General features: G+C 45.0%; 1 protein-coding gene across 1 annotated transcript; it reads right to left on the minus strand.

The window, feature by feature from the left end:
• Nucleotides 1-11688: 11688 nt before the first annotated feature.
• On the minus strand, nt 11689-26642 carry LOC141117754 (uncharacterized). The gene is made up of 4 exons (XM_073610769.1): nt 26526-26642; nt 19187-19501; nt 16190-16444; nt 11689-12190 (listed from the first exon to the last, which is right to left on the minus strand). The coding sequence occupies exons 1-4, from the start codon at nt 26572-26574 to the stop codon at nt 12063-12065; spliced, it is 747 nt and encodes a 248-aa protein (XP_073466870.1). The 5' UTR covers nt 26575-26642; the 3' UTR covers nt 11689-12062.
• Nucleotides 26643-26894: the final 252 nt, after the last annotated feature.

A 26894-nucleotide genomic window follows, 5' to 3' on the forward strand; every position in this document is an offset into this window, starting at 1 on the left:
AAATAAATTAAAAAAGACCAAACATAAAAAAAAAAAAAAAAAAGTTTTTTTCTTTTCTGTTATAAAATGTTGCAAAAAAGTAATTTCCCTTTCTCACCGATAGGCACTGATGAGGCGGCATTGATATACACTGGTGATGAGGCTGCATTGATGGACACTGATGAGGCTGCACTGATGGGCACTGATGAGGTTGCACTGATGGGCACCGGTGAGGCTGCACTGATGGGCACCGATGAGGCTGCACTGATGGGCACCGATGAGGCTGCACTGATGGGCACCGATGAGGCTGTACTGATGGGTACCGATGAGGCTGTTCTGATGGGTACCGATGAGGCTGTTCTGATGGGCACAGAGTTGGCTGTACTGGTGTACACTGATGGGCACTGATGAGGTGGCAGTTATGTGTATTAATGAGGCTGCACTGATGGGTACTGATGAGGCTGTACTGATGTACACTGATGGGCACTGATGAGGTGGCACTTATGTGGATTCATGATGCTGCACTGATAGGCACTGATGAGATGTGCTGATGGGCACTGATGAGGTTGTACTGATGTACACTGATGAGGCGGCACTGTTTGGCACTAATACGCTGTTCTGATGGCCACTGATGGACACTGCTGAGGAGGCACTGATGGGCAGTAATAAGTTGCAGTAATTGGCACTGATAAGCTGCACCGATGGGCACTGAAAAGTTGCACTGATGGGCACTGATAAGCTGCACTGATGATCAAGGCACTGTGTACTGTAAAATGCAGTACTCACAGCTCCCCTTCACAGATCCGACTCTTCTACCCCCACACGCAGTCTGTGTGAGGAAAGGAGAACCGTTAGAACAGGCAAAGACCTGTTCTGTTTAAATCTGTGATCGCCCGTGATTGGACACAGCGATCACATAGTAAAGGGCCGCTGTGATAGGTCCTCTACCCTTATCTGTGATCCCCTGTGTCCAAGGCACAGTGGTCACATAACGCTCCTGATGCACACATAGGAGAACTTTCCAGAACTGGAAAGCCACGCTGTAGCGGTATATCAGCTAGAAAGCAGTAAGAAAGTGATTAATGGTTAAAAGAGAAGTTAGGCTTTTTTTTTTTTCAGAAATCATACTTACCCTGGTGGACGCAGAATCGGTCCCCTGCCAGCTCTAAGACTGAAAACCGAGAGGTCAAAGACCGCTGATCGATTGGTTCTCAGAGCTCCGTGAGCAGAGAGGTGGTGACTGTCAATCACCAGGCTAGGAAAGGGAAGGGGCAGCATGGGCCCTTCCCCACAGACCCCCCCCCCTGGCATTGCACCAGTGTTGATGAGGACAAGGACCTCTTCCTCATAACAATGGCTGGCCGGTTTCCAGTTTTTGGGATCAGTGGGCTAGGGCTTATCGGAATCTGGAAGCCCGCTTTAACAATATGAATCAGTAAGAGGTACATAGTGCCTCTAGTCATTCACACAAAAAAAGTAAACTGTAAATAAAACACTTACACAGCTTTTGAAAAGTACTAAATAACAATAATGACCCACAATGTACAGTACATCCGTTATCAATCACGATGTCAAGCGATGCAGATCCACATCAATCGTGATGAATGACCACACTCGCCAAACCGCAAAAAAAAAAAAAACATATATGTAAAAAACATGTTGCTCTGTTTACAAATACAAACCTTGACCATCAAAGTGTGAACTAGTAATTTAAAAGGTCCCAAGGTAATCATGCAAAAAAGCACATTGTGATGACACCACCATCCAGTGCTCACACCACCAGCCAACATGTCTCCTTACCAGAAGATAAAACCTTGTTACAGCAAAGGAGGTCATAAGATCTTTAAATTGAACCCAGGCATGATAAGTGTCTCTCTCCCCTGTAAGGGTAATGGCCACAAACCATACCAAACCTCCTTATGCTGGTCTTGGGTAAGATGGATGGCTCTCTCCTTAATATGCAGCAGTGATTATCACAAGCCACAAGATCTTGAATACAGAGAAAAACAGAAGAAGCCACATAGTGTAGTATTTCTTACTACTTTTTTTATTAAAAACACAGGTATATACTCACAAATGTGGAAAGTAATGGACAGCTTGCTATAGTACCTTCGCTCAGTGTGATAACGTCACCACTTAACTTGTGTTAGCGTGTTTTGTCCCACAAGACGTCTTCCGAGGGATATCGTACTTCCCTTGGAAAACGTCTCGTGGGATGAAACACGTAAGGGCAGAGCTAAGCGTTGACGTCATCACGTTCCTTTGGAAGGAAATATAAGTTGCTGCCAATTTAAAGTGATGCTAAATATACAATGTTTACTTGCCATTATACAGTAGGTATATATCTGTATAGCGCCCCCCTGGGTTTACAGGGAACAGGGAGGTACCTCCAGAGACTGGGGGCAAGCTTACATTCACCCCAGGGCTGAGTCCATGGCTATAAAGGGAAGTTAACCACTTGCCGACCAGCGCACGATGATGTACGTCCAAACTTTGGCAGGGGATACCGTTGTTATGGGAGCAGCTAGCTCCCATAACCCCGGTATCCCCGTTTTCGTGCAGTGGTCGGCTTTCTGATAAAAGTGGTCCCTGCGGCGGATTCGCTGCGAGATCACTTTTATCGGTGGCGGGAGAGGGGCCCCCCTTCCGCCGCAAACCGGTGCCCTCCGCCGCTTACCGGAGCCGTCGGTAGCGGCGGAGGCAATTGCGTCCTGTCAGTGCTGTGCCTGGAGATGAGTGAGGCTAAGATGGCGCCCACTCGTCTCCATGACACTGCTGGGTGGAAGCGACATCAAAACGTCATTTCCGTCCACGCCTCTTAAAGGAACATTTTTTTCAATGTCATTTTTTTAAATGCCTTATTTTTTTTTTTTTTTTTATTGCATTTTAGTGTGAATATGAGATCTGAGGTCTTTTTTGACCCCAGATCTCATATTTAAGAGGCCCTGTCATGCTTTTTTCTATTACAAGGGATGTTTACATTTCTTGTAATAGGAATAAAAGTGACACGTTTTTTTTTTTAAACAGTGTAAAAATAAATAAAATCATGTAAAATAAATAATAAAAAAAAAAATTTTTTTTTAAAAACCCTCCGTCCCGACGAGCTCGCGCGCAGAAGCGAACGCATACGTGAGTAGCGCCCGCATATGAAAACAGTGGTCAAACCACACATGTGAGGTATCGCCGTGACCGGTAGAGCGAGAGCAATAATTCTAGCCCTAGACCTCCTCTGTAAAACATGCAACCTGTATAAACGTCGCCTATGGAGATTTTTGAGGGTAAAAGTTTCAAGCCATTCCACGAGCGGGTGCAATTTTGAAGCGTGACATGTTGGGTATCAATTTACTTGGTGTAACATTATGGGGGTGATTTACTAAAGACCTGCGCCTGTGGTGCAGTGGAGAAATTGGAGCAATTGCACAAATAACGGAACTCAAGACATTTATCAAAAATTATGGTGCACTTATATGCACCAAACCATATTTACATAGGAAGCGCTATTGCGCAATCCTTCGCGCCCACCATTAGCAAGCGCAGCCAATGTAATCTTTTACATTTTTGTCTGAATACTGTGGAAACTCTGAAAACTTTACTACAGTTTACCATCTTCTGTTACCAGGCTAAAAAGTATGTATATAATATTGTTTAAATGCACAAATTCTGTCCAGAACATGTAGATCTGTCTTACAACTAATCAAGCCTTTTTACACCCTTCTTTCAGCTTACTCATCTGCACATGCGCATTGTCAAAGCTCACCATTTCATCCTCGCCTGACAGGGCGCACACGTTTTAGCTTGTTAAATATGTGTGTTGCACATAGGCGCATCTGCATTCTCCAGCGTGCACAACAGCTTATATATCGGGCACTTGCTCATTGTAGTTCTAATCATGTTAATGAGCTTTTCCTTATCACATGGAGAAACAACTCAATATTCATTCTAGAGATCTTCCTCCTATCAACAACTGTGCGGATGTTCCCTGGACTTGTAATTGTGCATTTTAAGGTGATAATCTATAATCATTGGTGGAGCCGAAACATCCATGAAAACATCTTTTCAGTACATGTCTGTGTCTTGTGCATTCTGGATAATTCATTTCCCCATACACTGTGCAATTTGATTGGATGACGTTTAACCTCTTCCCGACCGGCGCACGCCGATGTACATCGGCAGAATGGCACGGCTGGCCAAATGGACTTACAGGTACATCCATTTGAATTTTCCGCCGTGCCATTGCATGCGCACCTCCGGCGGCGCGCCGGCCGGGAGCTCCGTGAGTCGGGTCGCGGGTCCCGCGGACTCGATTGCCACGGGGATACCCGCGATCGCCTCACAGAGAGGACGAACGGGGAGATGCTGATGTAAACAGCATCTCCCCGTTCTGCCTAGTGACAGGTGTCACTGATCTCTGCTCCCTGTCATCGGGAGCAGAGATCAGTGACGTGTCACAGCTAGCCCATCCCCCTACAGTTAGAACACATCCCTAGTACTGACTTAACCCCTCCCCACCCCCTAGTGGTTAACCCCTTCACTGCCAGTGTCATTTACACAGGAATCAGTGCATTTTGAATCGCACTGATCGCTGTATAAATGACAATGGTCCCAAAAATGTGTCAAAAATGTCCGACATAATGTCGCAGTCACAATAAAAATGGCTGATCGCCGCCATTACTAATAAAAAAAATTAGTAATAAAAATGCCATAAAACTATCCCCTATTTTGTAAAAGCTATAACTTTTGCGCAAACCAACCAAAGCTTATTGCGATTTTTTTCTACCAAAAATATGTAGAAGAATACGATCGGCCTAAACTGAGGAAAAAAATGTTTTTTTTATATATTTTTGGGGGATATTTATTATAGCAAAAAGTAAAAAATAATGCGTTTTTTTCAAAATTGTTGCAATTATTTTGTTTATAGAGCAAAAATAAAAAAAAAAAAAAAATCGCAGAGGTGATCAAATACCATCAAAAGAAAGCTCTATTTGTGGGGAAAAAAGGACGTCAATTTTGTTTGAGAGCCACGTCGCACGACCACGCAATTGTCAGTTAAAACGACGCAGTGCCGAATCGCAAAAAGTGCTCTGGTCAGGAAGGGGGTAAAATCTTCCGGGGCTGAAGCGGTTAAATACACTCATTTGTCTGAGCAATTCATTTCTCCATACACGGGGACTGATTTACGAATCGTTTGCGCCATGAGTTGAGGTGCACGCTGAGGCGCAACGTACGTTTTGGTATTTATAAAACATTTGCGCCGGTAAGGCTCGATTCCCATCTATGCATGTTGCCTTTGAACGTTTCTACAGTGCTTTTTGCGGTGCTTGCCGCGTTTTTGAACATGCGTTTTTGCAACATTTTGCGTTTTTTTTTTTTACAGTTTTTTTTTATACTGTATACAGTGTAAAAAAAAAAAAAAAAGAAAAAAAAACGCAAAAACACGGCAAAAACACGGCAAAAACACGGTAAAACCGCTGTAAAAACATGGTACTTGCGTTTTGGATGCAGGTCCATTGAATTCTATTACATGCAAAATGCTGCTTTTTGCATGAAAAAAGTCCCCGACCCTTTCCAAAAACGCAGAGGCACAAAAATGCATTGATGTGAACATGTTCCATAGGAACCCATGTTAAAAAATTCCCATGCATTTCTGCAAAATGCATCAAAAAACGCATTAGTGTGTATAGAGTCTAACACAGCGCTATTCCCCATTTACTACAGTAATCTCTCGCGCATGGGAGGAGGCGATCAGTGTGCCACTATGGACATGGCACAGACATCTTCAACTCAAAATTAAAAAAAGCTGGAAGTGCCAATATTATGGGGGTGATGTGAAGAAGCATAGTAATAACTGTCCAAGTAACAAATATGCCCAAAATAGAATGAGAAAGTAACTTTTTATGAACAAGTTTGCTGTGCCTGCAAGTACGTTTAGAACTGCGTGAGGTCAATTTAAGCACTGCGCATGCGCAAGCGGCATTTGCGCTCGTTCAAATGCGTTGGTTCACTGCGCAGCCAAAATCTTAGTAAAGGTCAAGTAACGTAAATGCATTGGCGTGGGTTGAACGGGCGCACCTCTAAACTTGACATTTTTTTTATTTTTTTTTTACGCTGGTTCACTTTTATGTGTTTTTTTGTCGGATATTTGCACACAGGTCATGTTAGCATGTTACGTTGCCAACATGTGACATGTACCTTGTTAAAATTATGTAAAATGACACTCGCTCCTCTAGCTCCTCCTAAAAAGGCATTTAACCTTCCCCCTCTAATACATATGATTTCCTTGGGCTAGTTTTTGCTTTTAAAGGGGAACTCCACACTCCATTCTCCAATCTCCAAAGGCTGGTAGCTGCCTTCACCAATCCAAACCACATACTTTTTCAGAGCAAACAGGGCCAGATAACAAAGGGGTGAGAAGAGCGATCGCCCAACTCCCTCCCGAACCATACAAGGCCCCATGCACTCAACATAGCTGGCTGCCTTTGAGGCATGTTGGGCTCAGCCCAATACCAACCACAAAGTACCTTGTACCCAATAGTTTTAAGCAATTTTCAACATTCTGTAACAGCCTAGGGTTGTGTGGAAGAGGCCCTTGTCCCCCTGAATATGGGGACAAGGTGGTTGACTTTTGGGATGCCCGAGCCCCTCCTGCCCCTAAGCACCCACCCCCCTTTCATGGGCTGGTTTACGTGTGTTTGGCTATGGGTTTGTTAGTGCGTGGGAGGGGCACAATATTTTTAGATTTTGGGGTGGCATTTTTCACGTGGGGGTTCTCATTTTAAGCCTTTACAGCCCCGAATGGCCTTGTATGTATTGGGAGGGGCAGGCTATTTTTAGTTTTGTATTAAAATCTTGCAGCTGCAATGTAGATTTGAATGTTTTCTCTAAAGCCGTACATCTTTGAAGCAGCATTTTGGATACATGCTGCAGATGCACCACTTTACAGGCAGAGTAAGCCCCCCCACCTCCCAAGTTACTAGCTTTAGGGCTAGTTCACTCCATAGAAACGCAGTCCAGATGCATGTGCATTTTTGATGCGATCCAGTGCATTTATGATACGTTTTTGGTGCGTTTTTGATGCAGTCCAGTACTTTTTTCAACCTTCTTTTTTCTTAACCTTAATTAAGGACATGCTGGATGATGTGTTTAATTTTGGACAGGGGGGTGGCTTATTTGGTGTTAGCTGTATTTTGGTTGGTCTGTGCATGCTCATTGACTTAGATTTTTTTTTTTGTGTGAACAACACTTGGATGTTTCTGGGCATGCTCATAGAGTGTGTTTTTTGGGTTAGTAATTTAAGGACATCCTTAACAGGTGTACACACTTTGAAGTTCTCTCTACATTGGGTTAACTTGCATTTTGTGTGTTGCATGGGCTGTCCATGTGTTTTCAATTGCCTCATTAGCACACAAACCTATGTTATATAAAGCTTGCAGATGGCATTCTTTACCTTGCCCTGAAAAGGTCCGTCCGTCCGTCCGTCTGTCCGTCCGTCCTCCTGGATAAGTCTCTCTCACAGACTTAGCAGCCAGGGGCTAGTTACCTTGTTTAGATTGTAGAACAGATTGACAGTCCCAGATCCTTTAAGACGACTTGGCGATACTGCAAACAGGATTAGATATAGGTGCATCCTCCAAACGAGTCACCAGGCCCTCCTGAGAGACCAGCCTTCATCCTGGCTCTCTCCAGCAAGGGTCCTCCCCTGGATCTCCTCAGCTTGGCTTCTTCCACACAGGCAAGACAGCCTAAGGACCACTTCAGGATTAGTAGGCCCCAGACAGTCGTCTGGGCCTACTTGCAGCAGCACGTAACAAACTGACTAAGAGCACATGGCCTCACAATAAATACCCCCTCCCAGAATGCACAGCAGCCAGGAACCTCCTACTGGGCTGTTTCTGGAAAGAGAATATTCATTACAGCTCAACCTAGTTGTAATTCTCATACTGTCCTGTGGTACCAGTGACACCTACTGGCAACAGTGAGAAATGCACAACTCAGTCAAGTTTAGAACAGAACCAAATATACAATCAATTCTGAGCTGTTTACAGCCCTGCCAAAAACTAAATTTACACCATAGCCCCATTTTTAGGAACAGGGGGCTACATCTGTATACACAGTATCTCACAAAAGTGAGTACACCCCTCACATTTTGTAAATATTTTATTATATCTTTTCAAGTGATAACACTGAATTTACACTTTACTACAATGTAAAGTAGTGAGTGTACAGCTTGTATAACAATGTCAATTTTCTGCTCCATCAAAATAACTCAACACACAGCCAGTAATATCTAAACCACTGGCAACAAAAGTAAGTACACCCCTACGTGAAAATGTCCAAATTTGGCCCAAAGTGTGAATATTTTGTGTGGCCACCAGAGCTTCACAGGTTGCCACTGGAGTCCTCTTCCATTCTTCCATGATGACATCACGGAGCTGGTGGATGTTAGAGACGTTGTGCTCCTCCACCTTCCATTTGAGGATGCCCCACAGATGCTCAATAGGGTTTAGGTCTGGAGACCTGCATGGTCAGTCCATCACCTTTACCCTCAGCTTCTTTAGCAAGGCAGTGGTCATCTTGGAGGTGTGTTTGGGGTCGTTATCATGTTGGAATACTGCCCTGTGTCCCAGTCTCCGAAGGGAGAGGATCATGTTCTGCTTCAGCATGTCACAGTACATGTTGGCATTCATGGTTCCCTCAATGAACTGAGGGAAGCACTCATGCAGCCCCAGCCCATGACACTCCCACCACCATTCTTGACTGTAGGCAAGACACACTTGTCTTTGTACTCCTCACCTGGTTGCCGCCACACACATGTGACACCAACTGAACCAAATACGTTTTCATGGTCTCATTAGACCACAGGACATGGTTCCCGTAATCTATGTCCTTAGTCTGCTTGTCTTCAGCAAACTGTTTGTGGGCTTTCTTGTGCACCATCTTTAGAAGATGCTTCCTTCTGGGACAACAGCCATGTCCCTGATTGTTCTGGCCTGCTCCATATCTTACAGGCTGCTGCTCTGATTATTTCCTCCTGTATTCTACAGGATTTTAAAGTCATAGTGGGAGGAAGAACAGAGTGGGCACCCTGAATATTTTTAGGGAATCCAGCCAATCCCTGGGGGGAACCTGAGGCAGAGGGAGAGAGTTCCTTGGTCAAGACCTGCTGGAGAAGACCCCTGTGGAGGAGCTCTTTCCCTGCTCTGGCAGGGTTATTGCAGGTCACCTAGAAGACATTGAGATCCCAACAGGAGCCTTAGCTGGGTTTCCTGTTTGTAAAGCTTAGTCTTGGAATTGGTTTGGGTCTAGAGAAGCTCACTGGAAAGTGCTAGGAAGAGTGCTTGGGGGTGAACTGTCCAGCTGTCCTGTGGTGGTGTGAGTCCGTATCTCCCTCAGTGCAGAGGGCCCGGTGGATATCGGAAGGAGGCAATTGATAATCCTGTGGCAATGTGAGTAGAAGTTCTGGAAGTTAGAGACTGTGTGTAGCTTTTGGTCTTTTGGGAGAAGTCATAGTCACCCTTCAGCATTAGAGATTATGTGGGACATTTTGTGCAGCTCATCAAGATAGAGAGTTCAGTTCACCAGTTTTGGGGTATACTATGCTCCCTTCAAATCCAAATTCAGTTACAATAAAACCCTATAAAGACATCCCTAGACTGTTCATTTGAACCAGAGAGAGAGTGGAGGAAATGCTGTGTGCACCTTAACTGGGGGAAAGGAACCAAGGTCATCAGCAGCCTCTTTAGCAGGTGTGCTACATAAAAAAAAACTTTCAGAAGAGAGAATTAAAATAAAGAGGGGCGCCCCTTCAGAGACAGGATTAGGACACCTCCCACACATATTATTTAAAGGAAATTTAAATTTTTATTGTTTCAATTTAGGCAGTTAAGAAATCACTGCTCCTGGATGAATGGTATTTTTTTTTTTTGCATTGGTACATTTGACCCCCCCCCCCCAAACTCCCATTCTTTTTTTTAAACATCCCCTTGCCTATTAGCCCAGAAAACAGGAATTTTTGATTTGACAGACTCGGCTCCCTTAAAGTTTAATAGGTTTTAGCAGTTCTTTGACGTTTGACAAACTACGCCCGAATCAAAGTGAATCAAACCCATGAAATATAGTCAAGGCAATTACTGATATTTAAAAGGATTATAGTCACTATGTAAATACAGCAGATGTAACAGCTTCTGTCAAAAGTGACCATTGGGCACAGTGTATATAAACACTGTTCAGACATGAGAAAGACAGCTATAAAGTAACATTCGGTGGGCTGGTGGTGACACCATACAACACAGATTTTGTATTTTGGTTACCAAATAGCCTTAATTGTGACTGTCTAGAACTGACTATTATGCGGGAGAATCATCCTCTTACACTGTGGCCGTAACATATAGGATAAACCTCCATTTTGGGCGTACATGCTCTAAATATTGAAACACTCTTTATATGCACCCATTATTTGGGGCTTCTCTATATCTCCAGATATCTGAACGTATATATCTTGGTTTACTCTTTTAAAGTCCCTTTTTTGCCCCTCTTGAACCTACATCTGCGCCCTGCTAGAGTGGCATGCTAAATTGTTGGCCACCCTGGTAGGTGAACCCCCGCCAGCCCAACAATGGGATTTGGATGCCCTTTGCCATCGGACTTTTTTAGGGTTCCCACTCGGAGGCCCATCTGTCCTTTCCTGGATCTGTTCCTACCCGAGTTCTGTTTTTCTAGGTCAATCACTTACCTAATCTGTCCTGATTAAGCAAATCGTTTGCGAAACACGTCGTCAAGCACACATGGAGGAATTGTGGACCTGACTTTTGATATCTACTTGCATTACTTTCAACATATCAATGAACTTATTCATTATGATTGGATCCATGCCTCCATGTCTGTAATTGGGTACCTGTCTTAGACTACTGTTGAGTAGCGGGTGTTGTTTGTGATTTTATATAGTGTATGGTTTTTAACATTTATTGTAATAAACATTATTTTGTTTTTACATGTACTGCCTCATGTTGTACCCACAAAATGTGCTATTTTTTGAGAGAGTCTAGTGTACCCTCTTAATCCTTTTCTATAACATTGTTTATAAACACAGTTCAGACATGAAAAATACAAAGTAACCTTGTTTATAAACATTGTTCAGACGTGAAAAAGTCAAATACAAAGTAACATTGTTTATAAACATCATTCAGATATGAGAATGACAGACGACATACTAGATACGTGATCCAGCACTTCCGGGTAGGGGCCGCACACGCCAGAGCATAAGCCGATTAGCAGGTCCTGGCCACTGATTGACCACTGGCATCTGCTGATCAGCAAAGAGGATCACAGGACAGAGCTCTGTGAATGTAAACAATATAGAGCTCTGTCCTGTCAACGGGGATGTGCTGCATCCCCTGCAAAACAGGGAATAAAAACAGACACATGCCTTAGTAAAAACAGCATACAGTTAATTTGCACCAAGCACTGTTAGGCACAAATTAAAACCTTCGATCGCCCCTGATGTTAACCCCTTCCCAGCCAGTGTCACTAGTACAGTGACAGTGCATATGTTTACCACTGATCATTATATTAGTGTCGCTGGTTCCCACAAAGTGTCAAAAGTGTCAGTTAGTGTCAGACTGCTTACTGCGGTCGCTGATTGCCGCCATTACCAGTATATAGAAAAAATAAAATACATAAAAAATCCAGTATAAAACCCATAGTTTGTAGACGTTATAACGTTAGCGCAAACCAATCAATATACACTTATTGGGATTTTTTTTTTTTTTTTTTTTACCAAAGACATGTAGCAGAATACATATTGGCCTAAATTTATAAATAATAAGAAAATAACGCAGTGCCAAAAAGCGAAAAATGGCCTTGTCATAAAGGGGGTAAATCTTCCGGAGGTCAAGTGGTTAAACTAATACTGACCAAAATACAAAAACTTTTTACTGTTTTTTTTTTTTTTTTTACATTTTTGCATTTTTGATTATGGATAGCATAAAAAAAAAAAAAAACAATTTTTGCAAGACAAATATCACCAAAAGAAGGCCTACAGGTAAAGCACAACGAAACAAACAGTTATTCCATGCAGTGAGCAGTCTTCAGATGACGTCTGTGCTTGGACGTTGTGTCATCACTTCAGTCTTCATGTGATGGATGAATATACAGCAGGAGATCAAGAGGACACAACCAGATATCCCCAGACGTATGAGATTCACCATGGTGTAATCTGTTTAATAAAAGTAGACAAAATGGTTATAGAGCCTTACTAAATTCATATTCATGTTCTCCTGTGTAAGGCTGACCATACATGTAGCAACCTTACCCATACAATCTCTGTACATGCAATTTTACATAAACAATTGAGTACTGTCCGTGATAATTTTTTAAAATTTGTTCAAACATGCATATTTTCAAGACAAGCTTTCATGGTGTACCCCTTTCTTCGCACTGCTTGGACCTTGAAGAAGGAGGTACACTATGAAAGCTTGTCCTGAATATTTGTATGTTAGTGCAAGAAAAAAAAAGAATCACAGATAGTACTCAATTTTACAGAACAATGCACTGGGTCTGTGTCTCTCCCTCCAGCAGCTGAAAGCCGGTTTCTCCCCCCCCTCCCTTCTGTTGGCTTTTAGCTGCTGGAGGGAAAGACACAGTGCATCGCTCTGTAATTGTCCTTCCGTCCCACCACACCGATCCCCCTTCCTGTGCTGCCCACATCTGATTCACCCCTGTGTGCTAGGGGCCCCCCTTGCCCCCCGCAGCGCTATCGACGCTCCTCTCCCACCGACTGCTGCAGGTATGCGGGTGGATGGAGAGTGGGGCACTGTGCACTGGTTCAAATCATTTGGTGGAGGGTGAATTATGGTGTAGGGTTGTTTTTCAGGGGTTGGGCTTGGCCCCTAGTTCAAGTGAAGGGAACTCTTAAGGCGTCTACATACCAAGACATTTTGGACAATTCCATGATCCCAACTTTGTGGGAACAGTTTGGGGATGGCCCCTTCCTGTTCCATCATGAGTGCGCACCAGTGCACAAAGCAAGGTCAATAAATACATGGATGAGCGAGTTTGGGGTGGAGGAACTTGACTGGCCTGCAACTCACCCCAGTAGAACACCTTTGGGCTGAATTAGAGCGGAGAATGCGAGCCAAGCCTTCTCGTCCAACATCAGTGCCCGACCTCACAAATGCGCTTCTGGAAGAATGGTCAAACGTTCCCATAAACACACTCCTAAACCTTGTGGACAGCCTTCCCAGAAGAGTTGAAGCTGTTATAACTGCAAAGGGTGGGCCAACCCAATATTGAACCCTACGGACTAAGACTGGGACACCAGTAAAGTTCATGTGTGCGTAAAGGCAGGCGTCCCAATACTTTTGGCACTATAGTGTATGTAATAGAGTGCTGTGTGTATACAGCCCACTCTGTCCCAGTGATGCCCCGTACACACAGTCGGACTTTCTGACGGAAAATGTTCGATGTGAGCTTGTTGTTGGAAATTCGACTGTGTGTAGGCTCCATCGGACATTTTCCATCGGAATTTCCGTCACACAAAATTTGAGATCTGGATCTCAAAATTTCCGACAACAAAATCGGTCGGAAATTCCGATCGTGTGTACACAATTCCGACGCACAAAGTTGCACGCATACTCGGAATCAAGCAGAAGAGCCGCACTGGCTATTGACTTAATTTTTACTTAATTTTTCTCGACTTGTCGTACGTGTTGCATGTCACCGCGTTCTGGACGTTCGGGATTTCCGACAAAATTTGTGCGACCGTGTATATGCAAGACAAGTTTGAGCCAACATCCATCGGAAAAATCCATGGATTTTGTTGTCGGAATGTCCGATCTTGTGTACAGGGCATGAAGAGATGATGATGCCCACTCACTTCCTGGTTAGCTGCAAGAGTAAGCACAGTGAGCCCATGATCAGGTGTTACCACTGGTGCTGGAGAGAAATCTTGTGGCCATTTTGGGACAGTCTGTCTCTGATTGGGCAAAGTGCTCTCCTGGGAATTGGGCAGCCATCTAAACCCAAGGAGCAACCCTCAAGCACACTGCATATATACAGTATCTCACAATAACCTCACATTTTTGTAAATATTTCATTCTATCTTTTCATGTGACAACACTGAAGAAATGACACTTTGCTACAATGTAAAGTAGTGACGAGTGTACAGCTTGTATAACTCAACACACAGCCAATAATGTCTAAACCGCTGGCAACAAAAGTGAGTACATCCCTAAGTAAAAATGTCCAAATTGGGTCCAAAGTGTCAATATTTTGTGTGGCCACCATTATTTTCCAGCACTGCCTTAACCCTGTTGGGCATGGAGTTCACCAGAGCTTCACAGGTTGCCACTGGAGTCCTCTTCTACTCCTCCATGACGACATCACGGAGCTGGTGGATGTTAGAGACCTTGCGCTCCTCCACCTTCCGTTTGAGGAAGCCCCATAGATGCTCCATAGGGTTTAGGTCTGGAGACATGCTTGGTCAGTCCATCACCTTTACCCTCAGCTTCTTTAGCAAGGTAGTGGTCATCTTGAAAGGTGTGTTTGGGGTCTTTATCATGTTGAATACTGCCCTGCGGTCCAGTCTCCGAAGGGAGGGGATCATGCTCTGCTTCAGTATGTCACAGTACATGTTGGCATTCATGGTTCCCTCAATGAACTGTAGCTCCCCAGTGCCGGCAGCACTCATGCAGTCCCAGACCATGACACTCCCACCGCCATGCTTGACTGTAGACAAGACACACTTGTCTTTGTACTCCTCACCTGGTTGCCCCCACACACGCTTGGCACCATCTGAACCAAATAAGTTTATCTTGGTCTCAGACCACAGGACATGGTTCCAGTAATCCATGTCCTTAGTCTGCTTGTCTTCAGCAAACTGTTTGCGGGCTTTCTTGTGCATCATCTTTAGAAGAGGCTTCCTTCTGGGATGACAGCCATGCAGATCAATTTGATGCAGTGTGCGGGGTATGGTCTGAGCACTGACAGGCTGACCCCCCACCCCTTCAACCTCTGCAGCAATGCTGGCAGCACTCATACGTCTATTTCCCAAAAAGACAACCTCTGGATATGACGCTGAGCACGTGCACTCAACTTCTTTGGCCGTCCATGACGGGGCCTGTTCTGAGTGGAACCTGTCCTGTTAAACCGCTGTATGGTCTTGGCCACCGTGCTGCAGCTCAGGGTCTTGGCAATCTTCTTATAGCCTAGGTCATCTTTATGTAGAGCAACAATTCTTTTATTCAGATCCTCAGAGAGTTCTTTGCCATGAGGTGCCATGTTGAACTTCCAGTGACCAGTATGAGAGAGTGAGAGCGATAACACCAAATTTAACACACCTGCTCCCAATTCACACCTGAGACCTTGTAACACTAACAAGCCACATGACACCGGGGAGGGAAAATGGCTAATTGGGCCTAATTCGGACATTTTCAATTAGGGGTGTACTCACTTTTGTTGCTAGCGGTTTAGACATTAATGGTTGTGTGTTAAGTTATTTTGAGGGGACAAAAATTTACACTGTTATACAAGCTGTACACTCACTACTTTACATTGTAGCAAAGTGTCATTTCTTCAGTGTTGTCACATGAAAAGATAGAAGAACATATTTACAAAAATGTGAGGGGTGTACTCACTTTTGTGAGATACTGTAGGTCCTGCCTACTAAATTACCTTGTTACAAAACTGTGAAAGAGCCTTGCTTTCTATACATACACTTTGGAAATACTGTTGTATTGTTTATCATTCATTCCATAAACCAAAAAAAGATCATGTTTTGCCTGGTCCCTCTAAATCACTGCAACCCAGCTAGCCCCACCCACACATAGACATGTGCCTGCACTCCATGGGTTAACTGCTCATTTTGTCCAGGGGCACACAGAAAGGCTATACTCACCCGATCCTTCGATTCTTTGGAAAAATGCTGTTGCCCCATGTCCAGCAGTGGACTGTTCCTGCCGTCCTCATGTCCAAAGCCTGTCTATGGGTGTGATGACGTCAGGAACAGTCCAACCTCCGCATAAGACTGCTAGGCCATGGGGGGGTGTTTGCAGGAGTGGCAGGGACAGGTTTATGCACTTGGAAGATCGACCGATTAGGTAAGTATATCTCTACTCTCCTCATCTCTAGACAAAAACGAGCAGTTAAGCCATGCAGTGCGGGCACAGCCCCACTGCATGGGAAATTTTTTTTTTCTGGAATTCTTCTTCAAACTCACCATTCTGACAGAAGTCCAGCGGTATGACTGTTCTGGAGACGCTGGCAACTGGATGTGAGGCCGTACAGGTCCAGCTGGAGTTGGTGTACGGGTCGGCAACCTGTATCGTTAAAGTCTTCATAACAGTGTTGGTATTAGAATCGTTCCAAGAGATTGACACGTCTTTTTTATCAACGGCGCATGTTAAAGTCACATTACAGGTTTCACTGCGTGCCACATTGTGATGAATCTTGATGTCGCCATCCGACAGTTTACCTGCAAAAACAAAATAATTAAGTTCCACCCAAGAATGAAATGTCCCAGATATGGAAAACGTATGGGGTCAAATGTGGGAACTACCGAGACAAGACCCTGTTCGTCATTAGACGTCACCCATTGCAAGACCAAACCATACAGCAACAAGAGCATGGTGATATTAGCCCTTCGGGTGGGGTGGGGGAGGGCAAATAGTAAGGAAATGGCTTTAGATTGGAACGGTATTAGGAGACATTTTGTTAATGTTTAATTCCCATTAAATAATTTAATGTCACATATGTCTGGACCTTATGCATAGTCAGCAGGGCAAAACTCTGAGACCAGTCATAAGTCTAATGCAGATATTAGGAATCTAGGCCCCTCCCCCCAGCACGGGTGGGTGTGTGGGTGTTGGTATATGACCCCAAACACGGCTCCAGCCCACTCATTCATGTGCTTAGAGTACCCTGAGAATGAGCTTTAATTATTTTTTTTACAATTATTTTTATGCTTTTTACATTATTATTAGCCTGGGAAAAGGGGGTGGGGGTGAAATAACAGGGATCTAAACATGCCCCTGATTTCTCACTTTTGAGACAGAGAAAGTGTTTGAAGACACATATTCCCCCATCTTTTCTCCACAGCCCCAGCTGCTACAGCGTTAATGAATGAACAGGAAGCACTCTATACATAGGCTCCCCGTTCATTCACAAATTAAAGCATAGTAAACACGGGGGAGGAGCAGGGGGGTCAAAGCTGTGGATAAAAGGGGATCCTGGACTAAAAAGGGGGTGATCGGAGTGGTGGAGGGGGCATTTATTGAAACTGATCCCTATATGGCTCCTTCTGCAGCAGCTGACCGTCAGCAGGAGGGGGAGGAGGCAATGCCAGCTATGCTGCATTGAAGGGAAACTGCCTGCTCCAAAAAGCTGCCAGGGCCTCCCTGTTGAACTGATGGGGCCTGAGCAACATTGGGTGTTTGTTTGTAGAACAAACGAACATATGGGGCACTCGCGGGACGTTCACCCACGAGAGATCGCAGTGCATTGAAGGCTGCTGATTGGTCAAAGCATGCACCTGACCTGTATGCTTTGGCCAATCGCAACGTAGAGTGAGAACCATGATTGACCAAAGGCAGGGTGCTTTTGGCCACTCATGGCTCAGGGACTAAGCCCACACCCCACACTACATTGTCACTTACAATGTCACATAATGTAAGAAGGGGGCAGGGGCCCCCGGGTACATCACCGGGTGGCCCCACCCTTGCCTATATAAGAGCTGTCAAAACGAAGAGAACAGTCGGCAGGAGGCCTCCCATAGAGGCAGATCATATTAATTTTTTGCTATGTTTCAGGTCCATCGGGCGACGAGATTGACTTTGGATTCACATTGTGGGACACTTATTTTTTTCTTTTTTAGTAAAGGATTTGTCAAAAACTCTCTTTTGTGGTTTTTACTTTTTGACACTTTTTTGGTGAATGGGTAGGGGTATGATGTACCCGATACCCATTCACATGGAGGGGCGGGATCTGGGGGCCCCAGATTCTGATAAGCCCCCCACCCACAGACCCCAACAATCACAGCCCAGGGTTGTCAGGAAGAGGCCCTTGTCCCATCAACAAAATGCTCGGATAAGGGTCTGGCATGGATTTTGGGAGGGACACCACTGCAATTTTTATTCATTTTTTTTCATCTATATTGCCGGGGGCCGGCAATACAGTAAAAAGCCGCAAGCAAGTTTAAATGACATGTTTTCCTTTAGAAATGTCATTATTGCTGCAGCATGTCCTATACATCGCACAGATGTGCCACTTTACTGGCAGACTAAGGTGACCACCCAGGCAAATATTTAAAGGCATTTTTCATTTTTATTGTTTCACTTTAAGCATCATTAAAATCACTGCTCCTTTAAAAATGATTGTTTTAAAAACCTTTTTTTGCATTGATACATGTCCCCTGGGGCAGTTCCCAGGTCCCCATACGCTTTTTATGGCAATAACTTGCATATAAGGCTTTAAAATGAGGACTTTTGATTTTTCATGTTCGTGTGTGTCCCATAGACTTAAATAGAGTTTGCATGTTCGCTAGAACTTTTTGCCTATTCGAGATGTGCTGGTGTGAACCGAACAGGGGGGTGTTTGGCCCATCCCTCTTTGTGGCCATTGGCAAGAAATCCTTCTTAGGCCGGTTTCACGCTGGGGCGGTGGGGGCGTCGGCGGTAAAATTTTAGCGGCACGTTACCGTCGGTTTAGCGGCGGTATTCGGCCGCTAGCGGGGCGTTTTTAACCCCCACTAGCGGCCGAAAAAGGGTTAAAACCACCCGCAAAGCACCGCTACGGCAGCACTATGCCGGCGGTATAGCCACGCTGCCCCATTGATTTCAATGGGCAGGAGCGGTGAAGGAGCAGTGCATACACCGCTCCTTCACCGCTCCAAAGATGCTGCTTGCAGGAGTTTTTTATCCGTCCTTCAAGCGCACCGCTCCAGTGTGAAAGCCCTCGGCAGCGGTAGTTTCAGGTCGGTTTGCAGGTGCTATTTTTAGCACAATAGCACCTGCAAAACGACCCAGTGTAAAAGGGGCCTTACAGATAGCTAAAAATATTATTGCTGCCAGCGGTTACTTATCTGGGAGACAGAATTTTATTGCTCAAGGAACCGGCAAACTACCACTGGAGGAACCCTGGCTGAGAAGGTTGCTCTATATAATGAGATCCCATAAACTCATTCTGCAGATCTATAGAGAGATAAGACACAATGACTTACTGTATACGGTGAGGTTATAGATCTGAATGCAGTCATAATTATTATCCAAACGTATGTTGGCTGCAAACTCTCCTTGGTCATCTTTGGTCAACTTTGTGATGCTCAGTGATCCGTCTGTTCCATTGTAGAGTCTGTTTTTGAACTGACGAGACTTCTCCTCCATAGATTCATGAGGCTTGGCTATGGCAATGAGGGTATTCCTGAAGACCCAAGAAATTTCTATCACTCCAGACTTGTCCACTTGTAGAAGAATGTCTCCTGATTCCTGGCTGACCACTTGTTTCATTTCTCCACAGAGATCAGTACACAACGCATCTGAGAATGAGTGGAAGAATTAGATAGATAGACAGACGGACAGACAGACCATAGTAGTGTAGCAAAGAGAGAAGGATAGATAAATAACAGAGAGATAGAAAAGCTGATTATTATTTTTTTTCATTTATAAAAGAATTCACATTTAAAGAGATGACACTAGAAGCAGCCAGCAGTACGGAGACATTTCTGATGTTATGTATTGCGTCCTCATTCTTCATAACTGTACAGCTCAGCTATTTTTATCTTTAACTATTTAGAATATTGGGGGAACTTAAAAAAAAAAACATCCAAAATATAATGGGAACTACCAAGAAGAACATGCTATGGCCATAAGTGTGTGCACAGGGTGTGCCGGGTGTACCTGGGCACAGCCTGATCACCCTGTTCAATGCAGATTCCTCCTGTTGAACGCCCCTACCCCCGTGGCAGCTGAGTCTACAGAGAAAAGAAAATGGGGAGTCTCAGTCCTCAGTCCCTTTCTATGCTATTTCACCAAAGCCCCATAACCACTTGCCGACCAGCCGCTGTACATATACTACGGCAGGTCGGCCCTATTGCGCAGAATGGCGTACCTGTACATCATTTTGTGCAATAGACAGTGGGGGGCTGATTGTCCACCGGGACCCGCCGATCGTTCCCCAGAGAGGCAGAACGGCGATCTGCCTATGTAAACAGATCGCTGTTCTGACAGGGCGAAAACAGAGATCTTGTGTTCTTTCTAAGCAGGAACACAGATCTCTGTGTTTATCCAGTCAGTCCATCACCAACACAGTTAGCAAGCACCAACTAGGGACACACGTAACCCTTTGATTGTCCCTGATGTTAACCCCTACCCTGCCAGTGTCATTAGTACAGTGACAGTGCATATTTTTAGCACTGATCACTGTAAAAATGTCACTGGTTCCCAAAAAAGTGTCAAAAGTGTCAGTTAGTTGTCCGATCTGTCCGCCGCAATGTCGCAGTCCCACTAAAAATCGCTGACCGCTGTCATTACTAGTAAAAAAAAATAATAATAATAAAAATGCCATAAAAATATCCCATAGTTTGTAGATGCTATAACTTTTGCCAAAACCAATCAATATACACTTATTGGGATTTTTTTTATCAAAAATATGTAGCAAAATACATATTGGTCTAAATTGATGAAGAAATTCGATTTTTTTAAATTTTTTTTATTGGAAATGTTTCATAGCAAAAAGTAAAAAAAATTTTTTTTTCTAGCACAAAAAATAAAAACTACAGAGAGGATCAAATGCCACCAAAAGAAAGCTCTATTTGTGAGAATAAAGGAACATCCATTTTATTTGGGTACAGTGTTGCACGAGTACGCAATTGTCAGTTAAAGTAACGCAGTGCCGTTAAAAAAAAAAATGGCCTGGTCATGAAGGGGGTAAATCCTTCCGGGGCTGAAGTGGTTATTGGTGCTCCTAACAAATTGTAGAAAAAAAAAATTTTAAAAAAATCATAATAAAAATAAAATTGCAAAAAATAATAACACAATAAGATAATAAAAACAAAAAACCACTGACACCAATCTCATCCCTACTGACACCGTCCACTGCCCTACTGACACCGTCCATTGCCCTACTGACACCGTCCACTGCCCTACTGACACCATCCACTGCCCTACTGACACCGTCCACTGCCCTACTGACACCGTCCACTGCTCTACTGACACCGTCCACTGCTCTACTGACACCGTCCACTGCTCTACTGACACCGTCCTCTGCTCTACTGACACCGTCCACTGCTCTACTGACACCGTCCTCTGCTCTACTGACACCATCCACTCCATTTCCTTACTGACAACATTCACTGCCCTACTGACATTGTCCACTGCTCTACTGACACCGTCCTCTGCCCTACTGACACCGTCCTCTGCCCTACTGACACCGTCCTCTGCCCTACTGACACCGTCCACTGCCCTACTGACACCGTCCACTGCCCTACTGACACCGTCCACTGCCCTACTGACACCGTCCACTGCTCCACTGCTCTACTGACACCGTCCACTGCTCTACTGACACCGTCCACTGCCCTACTGACACCGTCCACTGCCCTACTGACACCGTCCACTGCCCTACTGACACCATAGGCCCCCTGTATATCTCAATAGGAGGAGCGGCAGGGGTGGCTGCACTGCTGATCCTGACCTCCCTGGGGCCCTAAGCAAAATTCTGCTAAGGGGCCCTCTACCTGACCCGTGATGCCGTGAGCATAGGTCCCCAGAGAGCCTCCCTACTTACATCAGGGTCCCCAGAGAGCCTCCCCCTAGATCAGGGTCCCCAGAGAGTCTCCCCCTACATCAGGGTCCCCAGAGAGTCTCCCCCTACATTAGGGTCCCTAGAGAGCCTCTCCCTACATTAGGGTCCCCAGAGAGCCTCTCCCTACATTAGGGTCCCCAGAGAGCCTCCCCTTACATCAGGGTCCCCAGAGAGCCCCCCTAAAATTAGTGTCCTCAGAGAGCCTCCCCCTACATTAGGGTCCCCAGAGAGCCCCCCTAAATTAGTGTCCTCAGAGAGCCTTCCCCCACATAAGGGTCCCCAGAGAGCCTCCCCCTACATTAGGGTCCCCAGGGAGCCTCCCCTTACATCAGGGTCCCCAGAAAGCCCCTCCTTACATCAGAGTCCACACAGAGGTCCCCCTTACATCAGAGTCCACACAGAGGTCCCCCCTACATCAGAGTCCACACAGAGGTTCCCCCTTACATCAGAGTCTGCACAGAGGCCCCCCTTACATCAGAGTCCACACAGAATCTCCACTTACACTTACACTCTAATGTAAAGGGGAATCCTGATTTAAGGGGGATCGGATTTAAGGGGTGTTCTGGGAACCTTGATTTAAGGGGGAAGGCTTTGACTCTTGTGTACAGGGGGTCTCTGCTCACCAAAGCCTCCCCCCCACCGATAACATACACCCCGCATCTAATACTGCCCCCCACTGATAAAATACACCGCATATAATACTTCCACCCCACTGATAACATACACCCCACATATAATTCTGCCCCCCACTGATAAAATACACCGCATATAATACTTCCACCCCACTGATAACATACACCCCACATATAATTCTGCCCCCCACTGATAATATACACCCCACATATACAATTAGCCCCCACTAATTATATACAGCCAAGATACAATACTGACACCCCATTCATAATATACACACCTCTCACCGTGTTAATAGGTGCAACCTCACTGTGCCCATCATTGCAACCTAACTGTGCCCATCACTGCCGCCTCACCGTGTCCATCATTGCCACCTCATCGTGCCAATCATTGCAGCCTCAGTGTGTTAATAATTGCCACCTCCCGTGCCCATCATTGCCTCCTCACTGTGCCCATCATTGTAACCTCACCATGCCAATCATTGCAGCCTCACCGTGCCCATCATTGCCACCTCACCATGCCAATCATTGCAGCCTTACCATACTAATCATTGCAGCCTCACCGTGTTAATAATTGCCACCTCACCGTGCCCATCATTGCCGCCTCACCGTGCCCATCATTGCCACCTCACCATGCCAATCATTGCAGCCTCACCATGCCAATCATTGCCACCTCACCGTGTCAATCATTGCAGCCTCACCGTGTCCATCATTGCCATCTCACTGTGCCAATCATTGCAGCCTTACCATACTAATCATTGCAGCCTCACCATGTTAATAATTGCCACCTCACCGTGCCCATCATTGCCGCCTCACCGTGCCCATCATTGCCACCTCACCATGCCAATCATTGCAGCCTCACCATGCCCATCATTGCCACCTCACCGTGTCAATCATTGCAGCCTCACCGTGTCCATCATTGCCATCTCACTGTGCCAATCATTGCAGCCTTACCATGCCAATCATTGCAGCCTCACCGTGTTAATAATTGCCACCTCACCGTGCCTATCATTGCCGCCTCACCGTGCCCATCATTGCCGCCTCACCGTGCCAATCATTGCCGCCTCACCGTGCCCATCATTGCCGCCTCACCGTGCCCATCATTGCCGCCTCACCGTGCCCATCATTGCCGCCTCACCGTGCCCATCATTGCCACCTTACCATGCCAATCATCATTGCAGCCCTACCATGCCCATCATCATTGCAGCCTAATGGTGCCCATCATCATTGCAGTCTAATGGTGCCCATCATTGCAGTCTTACTGTGGCAATCAATGTAGCCTTACCAGTCAGTGCCAGTGGATTACGTACAGCGGGCATCTCCCGCTGTGTCACGGAGCTCGATGTGAAATGTTATGCCGTGCTATAACAATAGTCCCGCCCCCCTCCTATACCAGCTCGTGTGATAGACAGAACACTGCGTCTATCACATGAGCTGGTCTAGGAGGAGGGTGGGACTTTTGTCATAGCGCGGCCGAAAGTTTCAGTCAGCTCTGAGACTCCCGCTGTGTAACAAGAGGAGGAGGGGGAGGAGGAGGGAGAGGAGCGCTGAGGAACTCAAAGCGGCCCCAGGGCAGGCAGCCTACAAGTCGGGCCCTGGGATTGTCCAAGCAGATTGGAGCAGAGCTGATCCGCCCTTGGGGGCCCCCCGCCACAGTGGTGGGGCCCTAGGCAGCTTGCATAGTGAGCCTAAAGGGCGTATCGGCTCTGAGTGCCTGAGATCGAGCTCCCCGATCCTCAGCCGAACTGTAATCAACACTGTGCGGGGAGCTGGTCACACTGATAGACCTAAAGTGAAAGACAGTGTGTGCTGGGCTATTTGTCTCCCCCTACAGTGCAGTACCCGTCAGGAAGCGGTAAGGTAAAGCACTGCTGATTTTTAAAAGGCTTTCTGTGTGCATGTATGTGTTTATGTGTTTGCATTTATATATATATGTGTGTGTGTGTGTTTAGATGTATGCACATTTTATGTATGCGCGTTTAATCCTGACCTCCTATATGTGTACAATCATAACTGATTTTTTTTTCTTGCTTGTTCAAAGTACCAGCAAAGAAATGCTGTTCCTATGAAAAGCGATCCATGCTCAGATTGCGTTTCAGAGGCATTTGACAGCCAGTAAAGAGGCAATATGGTGCCTCCTGACCGCCTGTTTTAACCCCTTAAATGCATCATCACTATGCTGCAACCTTGTTGTTCCGCCCCCGGGCTCGGAGGAAAGGGCCCTGTCCGGGGGTCAGGGGGGCCCTTCATGGTTTCTTGCATCGGGGTCCTGAAGGTTCTAGTTACTGCTGATCGATGTAAATATTGGTCGAGTGATGTAAATATTATATTTATGGTAACAAACTGAATTTTTATCTTTTTCATTATTGATCCTCTCCTCGCCTCACCTCTCCTCTCTTTCCTCTCGTTTCTCTCTTTTCTCCTCTCTCTCTTTTTCTGTTTTTTCTTTTTTCTTTTTACTCTCTTTTTACTCTTATTTTTCTCCTTTTTTGCTCTTTTTATTTTCTATCTTTTTCTTTTTGTCTCTCTTATTTTCCATTCCCCCCCCCCTTTTTTCCTTTTCCTCCTTTCTCTTTCTTTTTTCTCAAATTTTCTCTTTCTTTTCTCCTCTATTTTTTCTCTTCTTTCAATGCCTCAACAGTAGAAAAAAAAAAAAAAAAAAATTTATACTCACACGAGAAAATAAAATAAAATATGTATTTATATACTGGAAGGCTGTGGATGTGGTGGGATGTCACTGTGGGGGATATGAAGATTCTGGGGGAGATTAGGGGACTCTGCAGCTTGGTGGTCCTGTAGTGGGTGAGGTTTCCAGAAGGAACAGGGGGCAACTGTGGAGGATGTGGTATCTGAAGGAGGCTGGATGTCTCCCTAGTAGGCTTGGGAATTTTCATGGGCACTGTGGGAGACTGTAAGGCACTGCAGGAACAATTCATCATTTTATATCATCACTTACAGGTTGTAACGGAAGCTGCTTATTTCACATTCATTATTTATTATTTGTAGATACACAGCTGTGGCGCAGGTGATATATGTTTTTTAGCATATAAATTTTGATTAGTATGGAACACTGTAGGAGTTTTGGGCCACAGTGGGGGGCTTGGGGCTCTGCAGCAAGCTAGGGGGAACTGCAGGGGGCTGGGGGTTCTCTATGCAATTGAGCAGCACTGTGGAAGCTGAGGTCTTCCAGGCGGTCTGGGGTCACTGTGGTCCATTGTGGGAGGTAGGATGGCACTATGGGAAATAGAAAGTACTATGGCAGGGGATCTTCAGCTGGCTTGGAGCCCAGGAGGAGAAAGGTCATGGCCTGGCAGTGATTGAGATCCACTGCTATAAAAGACACCCAAAACTGCCTTGCAACTCCACTGCATCCACCACATGATGATCTAAAATTGTACTCTACGCCGCATGGATAACTTCACCTATATTCAATTAACTTTATTTCCTGATGTAATTTTTTTTATTGCTTTGATACATGCCCCCCAATTGCAGTGCCCAGCTCTCTTTTTACTTTTTGACAAATATTTGCCCATTAGCCCTAAAAAAATGTCCAAAATTTACCAACAAGATTTTCCCCCGTAGACTTCAAGAAGATTTGCCACTAAGTTTGGGTTCTTCAAATTTCAAACGGTATTTGCCAAACCTTCATCATATTCACTCACCGCTACCCACTGAAACCTAAAACTATAAAAAATTAAAAAAAAACTATAAAAAAAAAGAAGAATATTTGTGATAATCCTCATAATGTGGAGACCTAGAGGTAACCACTCTCTAGCCTGATGGAGACATGGATGTGAAATGATCACACTGGGTTGTTGTGGATATCTGGGTGTTTACAGCACATCAGATATAAGGGACAATCTGATGCAGACAGGAAAAAAACCCGTACATATCCCTGCGTTGGAGAATTTTTAATGTAGGAATCTCTACAAATGTTATAAATTTCAGATGCAAAATACAAAGCCATCAAGCGAATCTGCTCAGAAAATAGAGCTATTGCTTTGTGTCATCTACAGTGAATGTTCTGCTACTATGTTCATTACTCTTATAAAAATCAGTAAATGGAATCTCCTGTGATAGTCAAAGTGATAGATAGATTACTACAGGAACAAATGAGGACATCCTTACAGTTCTGTAGAGTTGACACCACAACGATCCAGTGGTAGTAATGAGACATCTTGTTTCTTTGTGTCGAATGTTGAAGTCAGTGGACACCTCAGACTGATCTACGTCATACATCCGGTATAAGACACGGGAAGTTTCTGAGAACTCAGCAGTAAAAAAGGGAAGTTCTTTCTGTATTAATATCTGTCCAGTGCAGAACAGTGGGAGAAGGCAGATAGATCTAATTTAACAAAACATGATATGATGGTCCATTGCCTTCAGTGCATTTTTATTTCCTGAACATTTTGCAGTGCAGACACCGAGCTGTAAAGTTCCTCTCTGGGTTAAAAAAATTCTTGCCCCCATGCAAATTCTCTCCACCACCTACTTGCA

The sequence above is a fragment of the Aquarana catesbeiana genome, linkage group LG13 (genome assembly GCF_042186555.1).
Source record: "Aquarana catesbeiana isolate 2022-GZ linkage group LG13, ASM4218655v1, whole genome shotgun sequence".
In the NCBI taxonomy this organism is placed as follows: domain Eukaryota; kingdom Metazoa; phylum Chordata; class Amphibia; order Anura; family Ranidae; genus Aquarana; species Aquarana catesbeiana.